At 41.7% G+C, this 15,093-nt stretch overlaps 1 protein-coding gene across 1 annotated transcript; it reads left to right on the top strand.

Moving 5' to 3' along the window:
* Positions 1-7,935: 7,935 nt before the first annotated feature.
* Positions 7,936-15,076, top strand: LOC115144626 (transmembrane protein 100-like). Its single transcript, XM_029685664.2, has 2 exons — positions 7,936-8,531; positions 12,479-15,076. The coding sequence occupies exon 2, from the start codon at positions 12,516-12,518 to the stop codon at positions 12,999-13,001; it is 486 nt and encodes a 161-aa protein (XP_029541524.1). The 5' UTR covers positions 7,936-8,531; positions 12,479-12,515; the 3' UTR covers positions 13,002-15,076.
* Positions 15,077-15,093: the final 17 nt, after the last annotated feature.

Here is a 15,093-nt window from a genome sequence, read left to right as displayed (position 1 = left end):
TCTGACCCTCCCACATCTAAAACCGAAGTTGTGCCCTTGATTTAAAAAAATGTTTAAACCGTTTACACGCTTTGCAAGGACAATATCCCTAAAATCTGTGTACATGGACACATCTGAAATCAGGCTACCTGGTGGCACTCTGATAATTACAGAAAATCTCCAATCTACCACAGCGACGATAATATTTTCGGGAATATTATTTGACTCTGGGTTTGGACATATAACGTTTGTATGTGAAAACTACTTCGCAAACATTTAGTTGTTCCGAAATCACTCGCGCTAAAGAGTGAGGCTCGCTCGGCTTGAATGTGTTTATCCTCCTGCAAACATTAGACCATGCATATGCACAGTTTCTAGTGGTTAAAGTATTGTATTGCAAGAAGGCAAAAATAGCCTTGTGCAAATGGGGAATACATAAAGTTTTTTTCATAACAACAAAACATGTAACTAAAGATAACATGATGCAATCATTTGCTTTTAGTGAAAATAGCGAAAATCGATTTATTTGATCCTTGATTTCTAAAACAATTACAAATCTATTCCCGATTATTTCCATAATTTCCATAATCATTGCAGAATAAATTCCGCACCTTTTCTGACTGATGGTTTCAAATCGCGAAATCGCTCATTTAATTGGGCCCACCTCACAGTAGTAATAGATAAGCTACCGGTATTCACAATATGTTTGCTCTATGTGATCGAAGCTACGTTTAATGGTAGAACGCTGATGTTTGTAGGCCACGTCTGAATACTGTGATGTCACATTTCTCGAGTTGCTTAGACAACATTTATAAACATAATACATATGTCATTAACATTGCATATTTTCTGGCCATGATAAATTCATATTCCCGAAGTAACCATACAATAAATTACCATGCGCATTTCTCATTTAATTGGGCTTATAAAATAGGCTATTATAATTTCAAGTTTTTGCTATATGCTATATGCATATTTTGCACTGAAGTGTGTAGGCTACCATGATAAATAGGCCTAGGCCATACTATGGTTTTACATTTTTTTATTCAGAGTAGACAATGTTTGAGAATTCGCGGGCAGTGCAGCATATTTTAGTTTAGGGAGAAAGTAAATGCTCACAACAATTTGCTAATGTTTTTGTGTTTCAGAAACATTTGCTACAGTAAATGTCACTGCAAAAAAAATTACATTCTGCCAACAACTCCAAAGACATTTGATCAAGTTCGCCATTGATATTTCCTTCAGATATACCGTTTTGGCTTAATTCCAATACTTGCAAAGTATACAGCAAATAAGGGCGTTATTGTCACATTAAAAGATGAATGAATGATGGGCGTTATTCAGGCGGAGTTATAATGCTGGTTCACGCGCTCACAGTTTTATGACAGGTCTGATTTATAACGGGAAACATGCGTATGTATGGCGTGTGCCAAATTTATAAATATAAATATGTTTTGTGGGTGTGCAGTCTTTTCAGAAATAGCACACGCAGATATTTAGTGGAGCATTTACGCAACGGTTTTAAATGAGGCTACAGGTGTTTCAGCGGCCTATGCTTAATTCAATTTTGCCATGATGTCCTATTAAGATAAGCAGAGTAAGGTATTTACATGGCTATTGAATATTCTGCCTACTGCCATAGTCAGTTTGTTATCTAATTATTAGTGTGCATGTAAACCTACTCAGTGGAATGCCTTATCTATCTCATGCTATCTATGACATAGCAGATGTTGTAACTTCATCATTGCCTTTAAAAGGAAAGTTGACATGCATATAAAAACAGGGGTTGCCCTATAGACTGTCCAAAGACTGCCTACATCAGAATACATATAGACTGTCCAAAGACTGCCTACATCAGAATACATATAGACTGTCCAAAGACTGCCTACATCAGAATACATATAGACTGTCCAAACACTGCCTACATCAGAATACATAGACCTACAGGGGTTGCCGTATAGACTGTCCAAAGACTGCCTACATCAGAATACATAGACCTACAGGGGTTGCCCTATAGACTGTCCAAAGACTGCCTACATCAGAATACATAGACCTACAGGGGTTGCCCTATAGACTGTCCAAAGACTGCCTACATCAGAAAACATATAGACTGTCCAAAGACTGCCTACATCAGAATACAGAGACCTACAGGGTTGTCCGGTGTATCTGGTATACATGAGACACTAACAGTGGTAACAGTGACAGTGATGTGTTTGCGTGTGGATGGCCCCAGTGGTGGTGTTGGGATATATAAAAACACATTCATCATTCAATAAGATTCATTTCAGAGTGTGCATCCCAAATTGTACCCTATTAATGGAAAAAAAATAAAGGCCTTTAGGCTATAGTGCAAGGGCCCATAGGCCTCTGGTCAAATGTAATGCGCTACAGTATATAGCTAGGCAATAGGATGCCATTTGGCACAGACACGTTTGGCCAGAGCTTTTAGACTCAGTAGCACGAACACATTAGGGAAATATTATATTCTCGGAACGGCAGATGTTTTATATAATATCATACAGTTATTTTTCTCTCTCACTTTTCCCCGCTTTTTGGCTCCATATGGAGGACATTAGTGTTAATTCCCACCAAGACCAGTAGAGAGTGCTACAGCCATTTAAATGTAAATGTAAATGATCATTTTTAAAGATTTAACCTTTATTTTACTAGGCAAGTCAGTTCAAATTCTTATTTACAATGACGACCTACCCCTGCCAAACCCGGACGATGCTGGGCCAATTGTGCTCCACACCATACCTCTGTGTGTGTGTGTGTAAAAACATACTGTAGCACAACATACTGTTAGTTGAATAAGCAATGATCCACTGTAGGCACTGTACTCATCGTACCCAGTTGATGCAGTGCTCCCATCCTGAATTGAATGAATTGAAATGGTATTGACCCTAACTCTGACAGTATGATCTGTATGTGTCCAGGAAACATCTGTTAGATGCTCCCGTTCTTAAACAGGTCACACCATATTCAATAAGTCACTCCAATGACCTGATGAAAGGGGAGGAGGGGGATGGGAGGAAGAGGATAAGAGAGATGTGTGTGTGTGTATATATATAGAGAGAGAGAGCAAGAGAGAGAGAGAGGATAAGAGAGAGAAAGAGAGGAAGAGGGGTAGAGGATAAGAGAGAGAGAGGCACAGGATAAGAGAATGACAGAGAGAGAGGGGGGAAGGGAGAGGGAGAGGGGTAGAAGATAAGAGAGAGAGAGGCCCAGGATAAGAGAATGACAGAGAGGGAGAGGGGGAAGGGAGAGGGAGAGGGAGAGAGAGGGTAATAGAGAGAAAGAGAGGAAGAGGGGTAGAGGATAAGAGAGAGAGAGGCACAGGATAAGAGAATGACAGAGAGAGAGTGGGGAAGGGAGAGGGGAGAGGGAGAGGGAGAGGGGGAAGGGAGAGGGAGAGGGAGAGGGAGAGGCAGAGGGGGAAGGGAATGGAGAGGGGGAGAGGGAGAGGGAGGAAGGGAGAGGAGGGAAGGGAGAGGGAGACATAGGAGGTTCCTGTAGGTGTAAATTAAGGGTTGAACAGAGACAGAGAGTCAAGGTCCAATGCAGAGGATGAAAAAGAGGGAGGAGTGGAAAGTGAGACGAAAAGGGAAAAAAAGAGGGAAGGTTATAGGGAGTAGCTCCGACTTCACTGGTGAGCCTCAGAACTCTGAAGTGAAGACAGTAGAGGAAACATCCCTGTAATTGTCTGTTTCCATTGGGGTTCCTCCACAGTAACCAGGGATTACCTCATTTCCTGCCTAAATATACCATGACCGGCAGTCCCGGAGAACAGACAGGAATGAGTTCAGGGTCAAAGGTTACTGTGCCAAAGAGAAGCCAGTGAACGGAGGTAGACCCCTACCCAGAACACTGAGTGTATCCCAAATGGCAACGTTTTCCTTACATAGTGCACTATATTTGACTAGATCAGATAGGCCCAGGTCAAAATTAGTGCACTGACTATATAGGGAAAAGAGGCAAAAATGGTTACCAAACATTTCTATCAGACTCCCTCTCCTATTGACTGTATATGAACAGAGAGGAAGATACAAAGCGAGAGGGTTTACACTGCCCAAAATCTTACTACGAAAATAAGACCATGAAGTGAGGAATTTTGGTACGGAGGTCAATGATAGAGTGTCAAATCGAATTCAAAAAATTGAATTGCTAATTTGCTACATGAGGCTTGTTTGATTGAATATAATTTTTGCAATTGTTAGGTTGTTACGAATGCACTCATAATAGTGGACGCATGTGGCATTTCGGCCATTTTGGAGAAAAAAAATCTGAGTTGTGCCTGTCGTTCAGACGCGTATCTGCCCTCTCATTGGCTGCTCTATAACAGGACTGGACAACAGTTACAATACTTCTAAAACACATGCAGAGCTACAGCTTTTAAAAAAAATGTTAGACGGTACATTTATCTCCATAACAGCCTTGTGTATTTGACAATATATTAAGATAAACACTCCACTGATCTTAGTGAGCTGCGGTGGAATGAAGATACATCCCTCCTAATCCCCTGATAAATGAATGGTGATGATGCTAAGAAGGATATAGCGTACATCCCTCTAGTTGGTAGCTCCCCCACATCTCTACACTAGACAGGGAAGGAAAATCAATCTGTGTGCATTCATTTAACATCCCATCTGAGTCCAAAATGGCATGCTATTATTTATAGTGCACTACTTTTGACCAGGCCTCGTATGGGCTCTGGTCAAAAGTAGTGCACTCTGTACAGAATAGAGTGGCATTTGGGATACCCACTGTGTGCATTCATTTAACATCCAGTCTCAGGTCTTTGGGTTTCGAGAGCTGCACTCCACTTCAAATTAGAACAATCCTTTTGGGAAATATGCGACAAAGCTCGAGTCGAGTAAATAAAATCCCCGAGGACCTCCGTCTGTCTGTTCTTATCGATATACTGTTAACTGGATTCATGGCAGCTTGTTGTTATGGATTTCTGAGACTCTCTCTGAGCTAATACCCAGAACGATCATTCAAACTAACTGAATATTGGTAAACTTCCTACAAATTGCTCAACATGTTCACTGTCAATACAAAGCAGCTGCTGCAATGTTCACTTGGAGGAACCATACAACACTTCAGTTCTTGTTTGTAAATGGTTTATCTTTTGGACATCTTGGAGGAAATCTCTGGTAATCTGAACCCCTGAGAGGAGAATAAGTGGACCAACCTCTAACCTCAATACGTGCAGATCCACATTGATATACTATAGGCCGATGTTGTCCAGCTACATGGGCTTGCATCATCCTCCAAAAGGAACCACAGCCCCAGGAAGTCTGCCTCTGCCTCTCTCAGGGCACATTACAGAGCCAGGCTGTAGGGGAGAGACCCCAGCAGTGGGACTTCTGCCCTGGATCAAAGGAAAGTGTAGGGGGCCATCTATGTGAGTGGACCCCAGGCAGGGCCTGAACTCTGTGGGGAGAGTTGACCCCCTACTGGGCCCTGATGGTCCTATCTCCACAGGCAGGTCCTGGGTCTGTTTAGAATATTACAGATGTGCCTGGTTGGAGCTCAGACATTACAATACAAACACAAACACAATGTATGATACAACAATAAGCCCAAATCATTCACACAACCCCATATCATCCCAAAAGGCAACCTATTCCCCTACATAGTGCACTACCTTTGAGACGTATGTCCCCTGGTCAAAAATAGTGTACTATATAGGAAATGGTATGCCATTGCAGACAGAGTCCATGACTCCCACTGTGTTCCTGTCTGACTAATCATCTACACCTAAACACATTCACATTCTTTACAACAGTCATTAGACCACTGCAGAGACGTGAGGATGCAGGGATCATGTTTCATTTTGATTTAGGTTCCCTATTCCCAATGTAGTGCACTACTTTTGACCAGGACCCATAGAGCTTTGGTTTAAAGTAGTGCACTATATAAGGAATAGGGTGCCATTTGGGATGTAAACTTAGACTTGAGTATCCTGCTCTAAATGGACTATAGGCAGACAGTAAGGCGCAGTGGAGGTTGCTGAGGGGACAACGACTCATAATAACGGCCGGAACAATGCAAATGGTATGGCAGCAAACAACTGGAAACCATGGAAACCATGTGTTTGATGTGTTTGATACCATTCTACTGATTCTGCTCCAGTCATTACCACGAGCCTGTCCTCCCTAATCAACCTCCTGTGCAGCAGGGTAAAGACAATAAGCACACCAACAGACTGTTGAACCTGACTAACTCTCTGCAGATGTCAAAGCCAAGCTGGACCATTATTCTCACGCTCTGCAGATCAGAGAAACACCCATCATTAAAAACAGGGTATTTCTTTGAGGACACAGATTTTGAGGTACACCACAGAAGGTTAGGTTCGTGGATAAAGGGTAAAGCAGTCTGGTATGGCCCCTCGCTCACTTTTCTCTGACAATTCTCTGGGGGATAATGGTGGGAACAGTAGGAAGCCAGCCTGTGTGTGTGTGTGTGTGTGTGTGTGTGTGTGTGTGCATGTGTGTGTGTGTGTGTGTGTGTGTGTGTGTGTGTGTGTGTGTGTGTGTGTGTGTGTGTGTGTGTGTGTGTGTGTGTGTGTGTGTGTGTGTGTGTGTGTGTGTGTGTGTGTGTGTGTGTGTGTGTGGACATACCTGCATGTGTGTGTGTGTGTACATACCTGCATGTGTGTGTGTGTGTGTGTGTGTGTGTGTGTGTGTGTGTGTGCATACCTGCATGTGTGTGTGTGTGTACATACCTGCATGTGTGTGTGTGTGTGTGTGTGTGTGTGTGTGTGTGTGTGTGTGTGTGTGTGTGTGTGTGTACATACCTGCATGTGTGTGTGTGTGTGTGTGTGTGTGTGTGTGTGTGTGTGTGTGTGTGTGTGTGTGTGTGTGTGTGTGTGTGTGTGTGTGTGTGTGTGTGTGTGTGTGTGTGTGTGTGTGTGTGTGTGTTTAAGTAATGGTTCGATAGTATTGCAGTCATTTGTAAGTGACTAATGCAAAGTGGAAGAAAATAGCGTTTTGTCATTGATTTAAAGAATCCTCATTTGAGAGTATCCAACAGAAAAGGCTTGAGTCCAGCAATAGGCCTACTCTGACTCACAATGTTTAGAACTGTAACTTTATCAATCATTTGTGTAAATGTAAAAAAAATATATATATATATATGGGAATTCAGAGTCAGAGTGACTAAATGCTATTCTCTTCCACAGTGCATTAGTCACCTACAAATGACTGCAACTGCAGGCAAATCCCCGATGTTGCAGCCGTTAGTTGGCATTTATACAGTAAGTCAGTGAAGCAAGGGTGCAGTGGCATTGTGCAACAATGGAGAGTAAAGAGTTTGTTGCATCCCTGTGTGGAAATATTGAGTGTCAGTTAGGAAAGCAGTCAGGACTACTCCCCATGTGAACAAGAACCAGACCCCGAAACAAGGGGTTAAAATAATACCAATCCATTACTTAAACACAGACAGACAGACACACACATACACAAACACACACACACACACACACACACACACACACACACACACACACAGGACACACACACACACAGGACACACACACACACACACACACAGGACACACACACACACACACACACACACACAGGACACACACACACACAGGACACACACACACACACACACAGGACACACACACACACAGGACACACACACACACACAGAGAGAGAGAGAGAACCATTACATGCTAGGGTTTACCAGCCCTTATACAAACTTGGTGTAAAGGCCATACCTTAGTTGGCATATAAAGCATAGGCAGTGTCATGGGTGAGTCTTGACACATTGAAACACAAGTAGAAATTAACAACATAGATGAGACAACGCATTATATCATAACAGTAGACATGATTAAATTCTTGATGTTATGTGATATAAGCTACTGGTAAAACAATGAAGAGGAACGTAATTGTTGTTTAAATACATAATTAGATGTGATGCTATGCGTCATTAACACATTGAAATTGCGTTTGCTGTATACTTTGAAATAAATAATAATAGACTTAGCAGTCTTATCAGTTCAGCTGTGTCCCTGTCTTCCCGAGTGGGAAGGGTTAAAAGTTTCCTTGCTCGTTTACTAGGTGAGGGGGAGAGGAGAGCCGTGTCTCACAGCCCCTCCCCTCTTTAGCTATTGATATCCCCAGCATGATTCTCCAAGACGTTGTAGACCAGATCATGGAAAAGAGACACAGCTTTCTAGACATGACTGCGCTCGTTTAGAACATCCGCTGCCTGTACCGTACACGGACACCGTACAGAGAGATTAGAAGTGAGTGAAATAAACGGTGCTAGGCTATATAATATATCTAATTCTGGGAAAACCTCTGCGCATATAACACATTTCCATGCGCTCGTGTGAAAGGTAAACAGGAGAGTCGTATATTATATCTGTATTTGGAGGGGAAAAAACTAACTAATAATGGTCAAAAAACGAACGGATGACATGACAGACAACTTCAAGAACGAGATGAGAGTGAACAGGCTGACGGTCGCATTCCGTTACTCCAAAGACGCACTCGAGAACGTCAGAGAATGAAAAGAGCTCCAGAATACAGTAAGTTGAACTGATTTATTTGACTTTAATGGTGACATTCACAGTTATTACTTGCATTGAATATCATATCCCTGAAACTACAATATGTGCATGGGTTAGGTGTCAAATATGGGAACAGTCGGAATCTAAATGTTGATAAAGAGATTCATTTTTATCGACAGACCCCAAAAAATCTCCATAACGCGCGTGCTCGAGCAAGACTTCGATATATTGCATCGCATCTCAGTGGACATCGACAGAGAAGTTAAGGGTTGATGACATATGCTACATCATAGATGTTTTAATGGATTTTAACATCTTCCATTTCATCATTAGAGCAGACTGTTCATGAAATTGACCGGCTCTGGTTTCACGGAGGTCGCCTAGCGTTGCCCGCAGTTCTCCGGGGAATTTGACAGTTATGTTGCACATTGTAAAGGCCTCAAGTTCAACTGCCAACGATGCATCCGGTGGAAATATTACTGCCAGGGCATAGGCTATGCATAGGCACAGAGACAGGCCTAGACCTGGCCATTCTGCCACCCTAGGCGAGACACACAAAAAATCCCGCCCTCCTATACTTAGAATAGACCCAGTAAGCAAAATGACGTTGAAAAGACATCTAAAAGACATATTTTTCCAGACATTGAAGTTAGGTTCATTTTAGGATCTGAATGAAAGGTGAAAATACGTATTTTACCGAAGTTTAAAATGCATTCCGTTATAAGGTTCATTTTCGGTTCTGAATGAAAGTTGAAGATAAAGGTCATTAGAGTAAAGTAGTGTACAATACAGTACATTATACTCTAATACTCCACTGTGCTGTACTATTGTACTGTACAGAACTATACTTAACTTCTATTTACTGTACTGTTTAAGTTGAATTTATTTGCACCAAAAAAAACAAGTGATAAAACAAAAATACATATACATTTTTTTTGCTGTAGTATAGAGTTAGGAAGCAAGCCTGATGAACCAAACCACTTATCTTTCTGATGACACCAGCCGATTTCATCACTTTGCTGCAGACAAATTGAATATGATCTTTACAGGAAAACGTTTCATCAATTAGAAAGCAAAGGAATCTAGTGGATGTGACCCCCAATTGAGATTCTGGCTCTTTTTTAAATATATTTTTTTACAATATTTCTTATTCTTACTAGTGAAAATAAGGAAATTTGATTTTTTTGTTTTTACATTTAAAGATCATTTGTTAATCTGGAACCATTCAGAAAATTCAGAGTTGGCTTCATTAATTAGTGAATCAATCAATTGGTATCATTAGCAAAGAAAATGTTAAGTGATATAGATTAGGAATAACAAAGGTCCAATATTCCAACCCTGTGGGACGCCACAGAATATATTGGCCCTTGCAGATGCACATATGATTGTATTAAAAAAATTCTCTATCATAAACATAACTATATAACCAATTATATGTATAATCATCAAAACCATAATAATGCAATCATGATAAATCTAAAAACATGACAAGAGCGTATTTTTTTTAAAAACCTTTATTTAACTAGGCAAGTCAGTTAAGAACAAATTCTTATTTATAATGACGGCCTAGGAACAGTGGGTTAACTGCCCTGTTCAGGGGCAGAATGACAGATTTTTACCTTGTCAGCTCAGGGATTCAATCTAGCAACCTTTCGGTTAGTGGCCCAACGCTCTATACGTAAAAGGTAAAAGGTGTCTGTCTCATGACATTGTCGTACATTTCTATCTCCACTCCAGCCTGTAGGCTACAGAGAAGGCCATATACTCGTTATGTTCCATTATTTTTTTGATGGAACTTTGGTGGAGCGTCACAGCGGTGCGTCTCTCCAACAGCACTCTGGAGAGGCGCGCTCAGCATGCACAAGCAAAATATTTCATACCCCTACTTTTGACAATGTGGGCACTGCTTATCACACTGCTTATCAGCGCTCACCTAAATAGCCCATATGCTACTGGGTGAGAGAAATTGTCATTCTTTCTGGGCATACAGTGCATTTGAAAAGTATTCAGACCCCTTGGCTTTTTACTCATTTTGTTACGTTACAGCCTTATTCTAAAACGGATTAAAATGTTATTTTTCCTCATCTATCTACACATAATACCAATAATGACAAAGCAAAAACAGTTGTTGTTTTTTAAAAATTTGTGTACATTTATATAAAAAAAAATATATTTTTTAAATTAACATAAGTATTCAGGCCCTTCGTTCATTATTTTGTTGAAGCACCTTTGGCAGCAATTACAGCCTTTAGTGTTCCTGGGTATGACGGCACAAGCTTGACACACCTGTATTTGTGGAGTTTCTCCCATTCTCAAGCTTTGTTTCAGGTTGGATGGGGAGCATCGCTGCACAGCTATTTTCAGGTCTCTCCAGAAATGTTCGATCGGGTTCAAGTCCAGGCTCTGGCTAGGCCACTCAAGGACATTCAGAGACTTGTCCTGAAGCCACTCCTGCATTGTCCTGGCTGTGTGCTTAGGGTTGTTGGCCTGTTGGGAGATGAACCTTTGCCCCAGTCTGAGGTCCTGAGCGCTCTGGAGCAGGTTTTCATCAAGGATCTCTCTGTAATTTGTTCCATTTATCTTTCCCTCGATCCTGACTAGTCTTCCAGTCCCTGTCGCTGAACAACATCCCCACAGCATGATGCAGCCACGACCATGCTTCACCGTAGGGACGGTGCCAGGTTTCCTCCAGACGTGACACTTGGCATTCAGGCCAAAGAGTTCAATCTTGGTTTAATCAGACCAGATAATCTTGTTTCTCATGGTCTGAGAGTCCTTTAGGTGCATTTTGGAAACTCCATGCAGGCTGTCATGTGCCATTTACTGAGGAGTGGCTTTCGTCTGGCCACTCTACCATAAAGGCCTGATTGGTGGAGTGCTGCAGAGATGGTTGTCCTTCTGGAAGGTTCTCCCATCTCCACAGAGGAACTTTGGGTTCTTGGTCACCTCCCTGACCAAAGCCCTTCTCCCCCAGTTGCTCAGTTTGGCTGGGCAGACAGCTCTAGGAAGAGTCTTGGTGGTTCTAAACTTCTTCCAAATACATAGGTATTTGTCTTTACCAGAAGGGATAGAGCAGTGTGCAGTGTGATGGCGATTGCATTATCTGTGGACCTGTTGAGGCGGTACGCAAATTGAAGTGGGTCTATGTTGTCAGGTAAGGTAGAGGTGATATGATCATTGACTAGTCTCTCAAAGCACTTCATGATGACAGAAGCGAGTGCTACGGCATCTATGCCTCGACACAATCCTGTCTCGGAGCTCTATGGAAAATTCCTTCGACCTCACGGCTTGGTTTTTGCTCTGACATGCACTGTCAACTGTCGGACGTTATATAGACAGGTGTGTGCCTTTCCAAATTATGTCCCATCAATTGAATTCCAATCAAGTTATAGAAACATCTCAAGGATGATCAATAGAAACAGGATGCATCTGAGCTTAATTTTGAGTCTCATAGCAAAGGGTCTGAATACTTAAGGTATTAATTAGATATTATTATTATTATATATTTTTTTAAATGTATAAAAACCTGTTTTTGCTTTGTTATTATGGGGTATCGTGTGTAGATTAATGAGGAGAATATATTTTTTGTAATCGATTTTAGAATAAGTCTGAAACGTAACAAAATGTGGAAAAAATGAAGGGTTTTGAATACTTTCCGAATGCACTGTAATTATGTGAGGTTTTATGTATTGTTGGAGGTGCGTCTTGGTCAGTTTAGCTTGGAAAATGCCTCCCTTGTCAAGCAGCCGCTATAGGCAGCCGCTATAGGCAGCCGCTATAGGCAGCCGCTATAGGCAGCCGCTATAGGCAGCCGCTATAGGCGGCCTTCAATTAATTTCAATGTGCACAGGCTTCAATTCAGTAAATTGTGCTCTGTTCACATCCTTTATAGTTGTTTCATAAAGTGTTTTCTGGGTTCTCTGTTTTGTTTTCAATATGACTCAAATGTATTTTTCTCTCTGTAGGCTACACAGATTGACAGGTTGACCACTGAAAGTCAAGATGGCCCACCTTTTCCTAGCCAGCAAAATCTCTATTCCAGATGACTCTATCAATAAAAATGCACCGAAAGTCCCCAAAAGCGCCATGAAAATGCCCACATCTACCTCTGAGAAAGTCACTACAGAGAAATCCAACAACAACAACCACAACAAGAAGGACCGTAGCGTTGTTGTGACGACCGTCCCATTAATCAACGAGGTGCAGCTGACAGCGGCCACCGGCGGGGCAGAGATGTCGTGCTACCGGTGCACCGTGCCATTTGGCGTGGTGGTCCTTATCGCCGGTATTGTGGTAACGGCCGTGGCGTACACGTTCAACTCCCACGGCTCCACCATCTCGGTGCTGGGGCTGGTTCTGCTGTCGGCTGGGCTAGCCCTCCTGGGGTCCAGTGCTGTCTGCTGGAGGGTCCGGCTTGGGAGGAAGAAGGACCGGAGGAGGGAGAGTCAGACGGCCCTCATGGCCAACCATGGACTATGCGTGGTCTGAGCCCTGAGGGAAGAGAGGGACTGTTAAAGTTTGAAGTTTCAACTATTTGTAGTCAAGGTGCTGCTGTGGCCTGAGGGGACGACATGGACAGTGGAACAGTGGGACTGTTAAATGGAACAATTTGAAGTTTGAACAAAAAGGTATCGAATGACAAGAGACTGGAGAGAGTTTAGGGATGTCTGAGCTGGTTGGGTATGAAGGACTCACACATTATCAAAAACAGATGCTTAGCTGAAGGACTAGAATGGGCTAGAAAGTCTAGCTGCTTTGTATGTGAGATACTATCCGGAGGGACTATATGCCTAGAAAGCAGGAGTTGGAACTGAGATTAATTTCCAAATGTTGACCCATATTTTTTTCATTCTGTTCCGCTGTTACGACCAGCAAAATAAAGTTCTGATCTGGTTCGAACCCCCAAAAAGTACAGTTTTATATCGTTCCGTTCCTTCAAATCAACAGTTGTCTACATTTAGCTCATTAAATGACTTTACCAATCAGTGTGGATAGAGCAGGCAAGCTAGGTGACAAACAAGTGGCGTAAGATGCGACTGAAATATTGAGAGCGACAGAGGGTTGAGGAAGAGGCTTGAAGTGCTAGGCATCTTGTTATGACATGCATGATCTGAATTTAGGTCCACAGAATTATACCTATGAGGAGCGGCTTCTATGGAGGAACATTGAATGTCGTTTGAGCTAGTTAGCTAACAAGTTTGAGCTAGCTATCTAACAAGCTTGCACCAAAAAAAATACGTCTTACCTTTTTGTCTTTCGTCTTACCTTTTTGTAGTTAATAAATCCAATGTGAAACGTGATAACTAGGCATTTAGTATCTAGCATTGAACAAGTTCATCCATTCTTCTCTAACTGATTAAAAATCTCTCTTCCTATCTTCTGAATTCCGCTTGTAATGTCAGTCAGTAGCCTATGCTAACGTCAGTACAGTAGCCTATGCTTCGGAGGGGGGAGGGGCAGATAGCCTAAACACACACACACACTGGCACATTTTCAGTTTGCAGGCAGACACTGGAATAGGTTTCTGAGTGACAGAGTGAGGGCTTTGCATAGGTGCAATGGTTGTGTTTAGATTTTTTTTTTTTAAATGCTTGGAACATAAAATAACGTTATTAACCGGTTCCCATGCTTTTAAAATAACGGTTCTGTTCCGGAACAGTATGGATCCCTTTCGTTCCAGGTTCTGTTTCTGTTCCTTTACGTTATTTTCCGTTTTTTCGGTTCTGTTCCCTGAACCGGTTCCAACCCCTGCTAGAAAGACTAGCTGTTCTGTAGCTAAAATACTATCTGAAATTCTGGTGGTTTGTTCTCCCTGGACATTTGAAAAGACCAGGATCAAGATCATGGAGGTAAATAGGGAGTATCCAAAGATGAGTTATTGGAAAGTAAGGGTGAAGTTGCCCCTAGATTCTAATCTTGAGTCATTTTTGCATTTTCCTCACTAATGGTTAAGGTTAGATTGGGGGAGGAGAAGCTGATCCTAGATCTGTACCTAGGAGAAACTTCATCCTGGAGCAGAAAGGATTGTTACACGGTGGACCATGATTCTCCATTCTACTATTCTCATGCACATCACATGATGTATCTGTGACTCTATTGCTGCTCTGTTGATGTTTCAAGTGAACATGTAATAGGTACTTAATGTTATGTTTTAGATAAGTAGTAGACTGGCTGACTTTTCACGGTCAAAGCTCACTATGACAATGTAAAGTGAACTTGTAGGAAGTGATTGCCTAATGAAGTCAAAGTATCTCTCTCAAGTTCGATATGCACAGCTTTTAATGCTTCCCTTTAAAACAGTGCTCATAATTTTAAATAACAATACAATATACCTTTGTAACTGCCTAGTATGCATTAAATTGATTCATTTAATACATGTTGTGCCAAATGTGCAGTTTTTCATTGTTAGACCAGAGCTGTGGCTAAGCAAGTTGTGGTTTCATTGAAAATTGTTAACAAATATAGCATTGTACTCTGGTAAAGTTGTATTTTCATGCTATTTATGCCATATCCATTGACATATATTTGGAATATTTGTGCAAATAAACTTAAGACACAAAATTCATGTGCCAATCATCAA

This window comes from Oncorhynchus nerka, linkage group LG16 (assembly GCF_034236695.1).
Source record: "Oncorhynchus nerka isolate Pitt River linkage group LG16, Oner_Uvic_2.0, whole genome shotgun sequence".
Lineage (NCBI taxonomy): Eukaryota > Metazoa > Chordata > Actinopteri > Salmoniformes > Salmonidae > Oncorhynchus > Oncorhynchus nerka.
This window is presented reverse-complemented; position numbering and strand designations above follow the sequence as displayed.